We start from the raw sequence: 9,016 nt of genomic DNA, 5'->3' as shown, positions 1-9,016 counted from the left end.
AATGACACAGCTATAAAAGGGGACATGCAGCTCACCAGGGGCATCACAGGCGGAGCAACAGCAGCTTTGAGGGACACCATGTCCTCACATCTCGTTATCAGCAATCAGGACAGAAAGAAGGAAAAGAAAACCGAGCACAGTTTAAAGAAGTGAACATAACACTGTCACCCAGCACAGCTCCAGCAGCCACCTGAGAACCAAGGGGCTTCAGCTGGACGTGGAAACTTCAGTGGCAAAGGTGTTACTCTGCAGCTCAGCTCTGTTAATCACAGAATCACAGAATAATCTGAGCAGGAAGGTCCCACAGGGATCATCAGGCCAGCTCCTGGCCCTGCACAGACACCCCAACCATCCCACCCTGTGCCTGAGAGCCTTGTCCAAACCCTCCTGGAGCTGTGGCAGCCCTGGGGCCGTGCCCATTTCCTGTTCAGCCCTCTGGTTTAACTTTTTAAAATTGATTTTGTTTGAGTTCTGTGAATTTAAGTAACACACTGGAAACACTTTTAAATTAACACAAGAAAGATTTCCTAAAAATGCTGCATAGGCAGTCCCTGCATTGATGCAAGCTCTGGAGAAAAAAGAGAGAAAAAACCAATACTCCTTGGAAAGGATTAGAGGATGAAGCCTGTTGTTTCTGTAAAGAGAGTGTTTGGGTTTGTTGTTTTTTTTTTTAAATATAACAATGCACAAAATAAGTCCATCCTTATCAGCAGCGCTTAGAACAGTATTTGGCTGGTTTAACCCATAGCCTGATCATTCTGCTGAGCCTACCTACACCCATCTGATCCTAGTGAACTCCCAGCCAAGGGAGTTTTCCTTTCCTGCACTGACCAGAAAATTTCAGGGGAGTTATCAGCCTTATTTCAATTTCTTCCATTCCCAAAAAAACAAACAAAAGAAAATCCATGTTCAAAAATGTTTTAACAGGACCTTCCTCACAGAGACATTATCATCACAAGAGTAAACAAGCTGACGGTTTTTATTGAAAATACACAAATTTATCTGAGGAATTCATTATTCATTTCCAAATTCAGTGTATTGTGTCTCCTGTTATTTACCCAAGAAACACTGGCAGAGCGTGAGATGTGTGGGAATCACCTGTTTTATTCAACCCACCACAGTGTATTTCAGTTTATAAGGGTGTCATGATCTCTTCAGTTTCTCCTCTGCAATCTTTATTACAATATAGTTGAAAATATGTATTAATCCACAGGTACCTTTTTTTTTCCTTTTTTAAGCCACATTTTAACCAAAATGGGAAGAAAAAAAAAGAAAAAGAGGGTGAGAAAAGAAATCTGGAGTGTTTCTATTGGTGTCTTAAGGCATAACAAACTCCAGCAATTTATTTCACCACATCCAGTTGTAATGCTAAACCACAGATAAACATTACTAATGGAGCAAGAATGTGTTCCTTCCTTCTGATGGAGGTCCAAGATTGCCCTTTGGAGTTTGCCAAACAGCATGGGGCACTTCATTCACCATGTGATTGGCACACACTTCAGTTCTGAATCAGAACTTTCTGGGGATGAAACTGTTGGCTAAAGCTCTGGAAATTCTGACTCTGGAGCTGTCAGGCAGGCTGTCTTTACTTTGAGAAAATGCAATTCTTTTTAATAGCACTATGTTACTTGGCTTTTTATTTGGTTTTATATTGTTCATTGATGTTTTGGATTTTGATGTGTTGTGAGGCACCCCAAGAACTGTAACAGGGGGGACTCCATTAAGAAAATGGGTTTATTATTTCAACATGTGCTAATAAACATGCCACACGTTTGGGGAATCTAATCCCATCTGTTTTGATGGCACACAAAAAGGCCTTCAGCCACTGCTTGCTGATACCAAAAAATGCATCTGTTCACTGAAAGGCAGAAATGTCATTTCTTAACTGAGCTCATGTTCAAGGCAGCTCTTACAATGCAGGGAATTCTAAGGGTCAAGGGTTTATTTGTCCATTTATCTTGTAAAAAAAGGAAATTATCTAATAAACTTATGATCGAATTTTTTTTAGTCAACATTATTTTGCATAGCAACAAGCTTATTTGTAGGATATTTTAAGACACATAGCTTAGCTTATTATTTTATTGATATTAATGGAAATGATCCAGAAGAGGAAAACACATCATCTGGAGATCTGACTCTAGGTGTGACTCAACTGCCTGCCACATCCTAACATCAGAGAATATTCTGGGAGCAGAGTGCTTAAGAGGATTGGGTTTGAATTATCTTCCTTGGGGACATGTAACTATAAAATCATGAGTTCTTTTTAAGATCCAGTCCACCCCAAACTCAAACCTCCATGCAGCCTTTCACTTCAGCTTGAGGTTTTTTCCCCTTACAGCCATAAATCAAATTTTTGAGTGCACAAATGTTGTTCACAACAGTCTTTCTTTTTTCAATTCTACAACTGCTGTGCTATAACCAAACAGGACACTTATTTTGCACAGCAATCTAATGCACAGCTTCTTTTTTATCTACTTTCTCTAATGGCTGGTCACCTGCCTTCTCAGCCATGAAACCTTTCAGAAATGTTTCTCTCTTGCCTGAACACACAGGGGTTTGGCTCCCTGCTGTGGTAATCCCTCAAGGATCCAGGTCCATTATGCTCCTGTGTCAATGCAGGTGCTGTCAGCTGCCTGAGGTACAGCCCTGCCACTGATTCAGAAGCTGAAGGAGCTTTTGTATCAAGATGAGGGTCAACCAGTATCAGGTAACACAAGCACAATCCCCATCTCTGTTCTGCTAGCAGACATATGTCTAAATTATGCACAATCTTGTTTTTCCTTATAATGCTCCTCCTCTTTAAAGGTTTTCTAGAAACGTATGTTTTCAGAGCAATGTAAGGGAATGAACTCTCAACCGTACTGCCACGTGCACTTTACATGAGTGTTTATTCTTTCACCGCTGTTTTGAGTAGTGAAAGTTCAGATTTGCTCGGTGGATGTTCCCGAGGTGTTCTTGATTAAGATGTCTTACGTGGCTTCAGGGCTTTCTCATCCTCAGGAGCAGGCGTGCTGGAGCTCTCTTGGTGGTCGCTGTGGCTCTGGGTGTGGTGTTTGGGGTAGCGCCTGTGGTTCTGCTCCTCCTTTCCAGGGCTCTGATCTGACACAAACGTGCTCTGGTACACGGTGACGAAACCTTCGCTGCTGCTCCGGCCTGGCGCACGAGCCCACTCGAAGAAGTTGTGGGAGTTCTGTCTCTGCTTCTCTGGATCCAACTTCCTCACACCCATGCCCTACGGGAATAAAAAGGAAAGAAAAATTCATGCAACCATATGACTTCCAGTCACAGCTTCACAGATGAATCTTGTAACAGTCACTACCCCACTGGGAAGTGAACGAAGCTGTTACCACAGTGATTGCAAGAACTCACGGTCGACCTTTAGCAAGTTAAAAATAATATTGTCAGACTTGCCTGTATGAACATTTTTGGTTGCATATATAATGGGAAATCTGCTGACCTTCCACCCCTCAGTGCTAATAAACCACTTTTACTTTGCATTTCTGTAGCACACCAGCTACTCAAGGCTATTTAGCTACACCCGGCTAAATTAATCTTCAGAGACACCCAAAGAAATAGGTTAATAATTCTAGGTTTGGACTGCAATAAAGAAACTGAGACAGACCATGAAATCTGAATCTTCAGTGCTATCCCTTGTGTGTCCAAACACAGAGAAACAGAGCCTGATTTTCACACTCCACAGCTCACAGGAAATTTAGCTGGAATTATGGTTGATCAGTATCTCTAAAACAATGAGACACTGCCCAAAGCGCACAGAAATTGAGGTTACTCAGTGAATAATGAATTCCAAAAAGTCTAGGCCTGACAGAGCCCAAAATCAGACAAACTCCCTATATCACAATTCACTGCTTCCTCCTTTACTCATTATCCTGTGAACTGCACGATTTCTTTTGCTGCCTGGAATAATACCAACAATCTAAGGGGAATGGAAGAACATGAAACTGTTGCCCACAGAGAAAAGCAAAAAAAAAAAAAAATTTAATTCTAGTCAAAGTTGTGGCTTCTGCAGCATACATTTAAACAGGCGTATTGTAAAGAATTTAAAGAATGCATTCTTGAGATATACTGAGGGTATCCTATGGATTCTGTTTAAATTTATAATAAAGATGAGTCTGAACAAAATATTTGGGACTGCAAATTAGAAGTTGCTGAGATATCTACAAAAATTCATTGCAAGGCACATCACTTAGAGCAGACCAACAGGACATTTAACTGGGTACAAAACCAAAACAGGAATATTAGAAAATGTCAGAGACCCAAATCATGGCTTTTTGCTTCCCTTTGAATCGTGCCTTTCTCAATGACTGTATGTGCTGCTGCACATCTGTGACAGTCCCAGAGATGTCCCAGCCCTCTACTAATAGAAAGTGTATTTTTCTTTTCTGTTTACGTTTTTCTCTGCTCACAGTTTTCGCATTCATTATATTTTTTTTTAGCATCCATTAAAAGATGCTGTGTTTGATCTCTGGCAGACCAAAAGCTCTGAAGTTGCTTGATTTGTCTCACTGCTGGGTACTTACCAGGTCAAAATACTCGACTGCATTGCAGATGTCATGTCTGTTGTCATGAGAAGAGAATGGGAAATTGTTGTTTCCTGCTTTCTGCAAGAAAAGAAATTATAGCAAAAAAATAAAAATTAAACTCTGTTTGGAGTCTATCAGTCTTTGTTCTTATATTGTGAGATTACAGCTGCCTTTGTTCTAGCACAGAATCATACTCCTATGTTAAATATTCACCTGCACATGATTTTATAGGGGTAATGTGGACTTTTTATTTTTTTTAATAAAATGACCAGGAGGACTTGCTGAATATATACATGATTAATATAAAAGTGTGAATTTTCAAATAAGAAATGATACATTCTGTCTGCAAAGCAGCAAAGTGCTACATATATATCAGGATTGCCTTTGCTTGATTTAGTAGTAGGCCTAGAGCTAATTAAAATAAACTACAAAAGGGACCTCAAAACTGAATTAGTCTGTGATTTATGAACTGAATGTCATGGACACTGCTTGTTGCAGGGGAAGTTGAAGAGGTATTAATTGCTTAACTGATTTATAACCTCATTCTTTAACATTATGTTCATCCAGTCTCTAAATGAAACCAGAGTTTCAGAAGAAAAAAAGACAACTGCAAATAAGTGCTATTTTAGAAATACTGAACATATCTGACTTTTTAAACGTTATCAGTGCAATATCCCAACTGTGATATTCCACTCCAAACAGAAAAGGAAGTTTTAATGCAACCCAGTCTAAAAGAAGTGTTTCAAGAATAGGGGAACCTGAATGAGTTCTAAAGATCAATGTGACTGGAGGCCTGATCCAGCAAGAAGATTCACCAGACACAAAATGTGCCTGCATGGGGTCAGCTCCTCCATGGTCAGATCTCAGAATAATTGGTTTACTAGGCAGATTCTCTTTTTTTAGGTATATTTACCAGTTCACTTGTCTCATTCTGATTGACCCAGACTGTAGTTCAGTGGATAAGTAAATCCAACAAATACATTCTCATACATGTGTTTAAAGATAAGCACCTCCTGAATCTGTAAATTTCTTACCAAAATATGCTACTGCAACTAAATGTCAATCTCAGCATTTCAGGAATAGTGTTTATTACCAGTGCCTAAACAAACTTCCCCAGATTGTCCCATTTTAGCCTTTAGTGCATCTTCATGTTCTCCCCACTGATCTCAGATTAATTCTCAATTTACAGGCAAGAATTTCCTTAATTCTATATAAAAGTGGAAGGCTGGTAAAGACAAGACATTGAACTTCAGGTGAAGTCACACTGGTGTGTTGATAAAACCTGCCCTTTTCAGGCAGTGGCTAAGGCCAGATGTTCCACAGAAAGGCAGATGTAATATTAACACATGTTACAGTATAATCTCCTTTTCACAGTCCCAAGCTTCCCTTTTAAATATTCCTTCCAAGCCCTTCATTCCTGCCCTTCACTATAGCAAAACCAGTGAAATGAACCCACTGTAACTGCTGTGCTTATAGAAAATGAAAATAGAAAATGTTCTGTGCCCAAAGCGGGTGGGTAAAGCAAAGCTCAGTGTGATGATAAAATAAGGACATGAAAAGGTGCTTACAACACTGCAACATTTTAAATACTTGTGATTTTTAAAAACACCGTATTTCCTTTCATCACAAAATTTTTCACAAATCCCATTTTTAATCAAGCCTTAAAAATGTTTGAAATGAGGAGCTTCTAACTTTTTAATGATCAAAAAGAACACTCCTTAGTGTGAATATACTGAATTTCCAACATTCATTGCCAAACAGCTGATCATATTTCCATTAAACCTTCTTACAGGGCTTTACACACAGGCTGTGGGCTGAGATTGATCGTAATGTATTCGGCGTCTCAGTAATAAAAGAGAAAATCAGCAGTAATACAGCAGGACTTGAAGCAACTAAAATTATGAGTGAGTAACAGGGAAATATGTTTCTTCCGCAGCACAGGCAGCAATCACTCCATCCCCTGAGGCACAAAGTCTGCCAGCCCGCTGTGACTGCTCCTCTAACGACCCCGAGTGTGTTCTTACTCACAACTTAGCGAGTGACAACTTGCAAAAGAGCTCCGAAAATCGGCTGTGCTGCCGCAGGAACTGACCTGAACCCGAGCTTTGTATTGCAGCGGCATTCTGTGCTCCTGGCCCACAGCGGCTACCGAGTTCAGGACATGCTTTAGTGAAGCGCTTGTTACTGATTCCAGCTCGCCCAGCTGCGCCCCATCATCGTGACTGAACTAGAAAATAATGAAGATTATGACCCTTTAAAATAAAAGCCGACTGAAAACAAAACAAAACAGAACAAAACACAAACCCAAAACCAACAAAACCCAAATAACAAATAAATCTGATCAGAAATGTGGGCAAAATGGTATTTTCCCGTTTATTTTTTATTACTTGGATTGCAGCAGCACCTAGTGGCGTCTGGAAAAATGAGGAGTCTCCCACACACCCAACACAAACCCCACCATAAAGACGTTCAAACGTAGATAAAATAACCAGACAAGAATTTTAGGAATCTTCAAGACAAGAACGTCCAGGAACTTTCTGAAAACTGCTTACAAAGCAATAACCACCAAGGAAAACAACGACCTTCTAACCCCCCTCCCCACCACGCTACTCCTACTGCAGTACAAGTTTGAAAGCACAAAACTTTTGGGAACAGCTCAACCCAACATCGGGCCAAAGGGTTCAGAGAGTGAGGAGAAGCCTGTGCCAGGAGTGTCACAGTGCCCTGGGATGCCAAGATGTCCCAGCCCAGCGTTTCTGATGGGATCACAGTGTTCTCCTGGAGGCGAGAACTGAGGCAGACCTTGGCTGGAGCTCTCCAGAAGAGAAGGAAAATCAACCAGGGCTAAGTATCAAATAAGAGACCTCCAGCATTGCTGGAAAACTGGGGTGGGGGAAAATCCAGCCAGGGCTAGTTACCAAGGCAGAACTTTTGCACACTGAATACGTAGGGCACTCTTTCCTCATTCCTCAGGAATGGGGAGACTAATTTCTGACTAAAGGACAAAGCCACCCTTAGCACGGTGCTTTTTTTGAGAGTTTAAGCATCAAGAAGCCCTGAGGGGGACACGGGGGCATCTGCTGGGCCCTTACCCAGTCGCTGCTGTGCCCCCCGCTGTTCTCCGACCCTTCCTTAGCCATGGCTCGATGTCACTGCCACTCCGGTCACTCTGCCAGCGCCACCGCGGTTCCCTGGAGACGCGGCCGGGAGCGGGCGGGCTGTGGAACCCTCGCTCTCCTGTGACCTCAGAGTCCCCACGGTGTCTCAGAGAGATCCGCACGAGCAAGAGCAGCGCTGCTCCTGCTCGTGTGCTGCAGGGGACAGGGAAAGAACAGCTCGTCGGAGGATTGAATGTTGCAAACAAATCAGTTCTGCACAATCACTTCAGTGACTCTTTACAGCGTGAATAGGAATGGGTGGGGAAAGGAGAGGTGGTTTTGAGGAAAACCCAAAGGACATTAGAGATAGAATTTTTAAGATGCAACTTCCTGCTCTTTTGAAAACGGGTTTCCACACACACACATCTTAATTGAACACACGCCCAATATTTACAGTAAACCTGGCTGCATCTTCAGGATTTTTTTTTTCTTTTGAATTCAAGGGCTGGATTGGAAACATCCCAACCATTTAACTGCAGCGCACTTGGCCAGTATAGCACAAACCAAGACTTTGCCTCCTTTGCCTTGACAGACTGTAAAGAAGATGACACTTGTGTTCTTTCTGTCTTCAAACTAACAGAGACTAGGTTTAGATTGGATATTAGGAATAAAACGTTCCCTGTGAGGGTGGGAGGCCCTGGCACAGGTGCCCAGAGCAGCTGTGGCTGCCCCTGGATCCCTGGAGATATCCAAGGCCAGGCTGGAGCAGCCTGGGACAGAGGAAGGTGTCCCTGCCCACGGCAGGGGTGGCACTGGATGATCTTATGTTCCCTTCCAGCCCGAACCATTCTGTGATTCTATCATCTATCTCTGTGTGTACATATCCATTAAAAGATATATGTGGCTATAGATACAGATGTCATTTAAGAGGCAGTCAGCATTTGTACTCCCTGGCCAGTCATGAAGTGTACTGCCTCTTGTGCTTCAGAGAATGAGGAATACCATCTACACGGAAAATAATAAATATTAAAAATCCTATGGGCACTATTTAGGAATTACTTGCTTACCAAAGCTATCAGTGCTTAGCTTTTGTTGAACTCAGTGTACAGAGGGCAGGACACTGCAATTTTCAATCCTGCCCATCACCAAGTTTTCGCTTGTTTCATTAAGGTCCCAGTTATCCAGGAAAGTCAAGCCTGGAGAAAAGGAGGCTCGGGGGGACCTTCTGGCTCAGCCGTGAATGGCCTCAAACTGTGTCAGGAGAGATCTAGATTGGAGATTCGGGAAAATTTATTCATGGAAAGGGTGGCCAAGAATTGGAAGGGGCTGCCAAGGGAGGTAGTGGAGTCCCATCCCTGGAGGTGCTTAAAGAACGAC

The 9,016-nt window shown here is 42.1% G+C and overlaps 1 protein-coding gene across 1 annotated transcript; it reads right to left on the bottom strand.

The window, feature by feature from the left end:
• Positions 1–2,959: 2,959 nt before the first annotated feature.
• On the bottom strand, positions 2,960–7,681 carry TEX36 (testis expressed 36). The gene is made up of 4 exons (XM_041461127.1): positions 7,634–7,681; positions 6,634–6,768; positions 4,539–4,619; positions 2,960–3,232 (listed from the first exon to the last, which is right to left on the bottom strand). Exons 1-4 carry the CDS (start codon positions 7,679–7,681, stop codon positions 2,960–2,962), a joined length of 537 nt encoding a protein of 178 aa, XP_041317061.1.
• Positions 7,682–9,016: the final 1,335 nt, after the last annotated feature.

The sequence above is a fragment of the Pyrgilauda ruficollis genome, unplaced genomic scaffold (genome assembly GCF_017590135.1).
Source record: "Pyrgilauda ruficollis isolate IOZ18807 unplaced genomic scaffold, ASM1759013v1 scaffold15, whole genome shotgun sequence".
NCBI classification, from domain to species: domain Eukaryota; kingdom Metazoa; phylum Chordata; class Aves; order Passeriformes; family Passeridae; genus Pyrgilauda; species Pyrgilauda ruficollis.
The sequence above is the reverse complement of the archived record's forward strand: the minus strand, read 5'-3'. Positions and strand labels throughout refer to the sequence as shown.

What these genes read in the sequence shown, in the direction of transcription:
- TEX36 (XM_041461127.1), bottom strand. Translation starts at nt 7,681, where the DNA reads ATGGCTAAGGAAGGGTCGGAGAACAGCGGGGGGCACAGCAGCGACTGG. An exon ending in GGGGGCACAGCAGCGACTGG is followed by an intron (nt 6,769 to 7,633) that starts GTAAGGGCCCAG and finishes ATTATTTTCTAG; the next exon opens with TTCAGTCACGATGATGGGGC. An exon ending in CAGTCGAGTATTTTGACCTG is followed by an intron (nt 3,233 to 4,538) that starts GTAAGTACCCAG and finishes TTATTCCCGTAG; the next exon opens with GGCATGGGTGTGAGGAAGTT.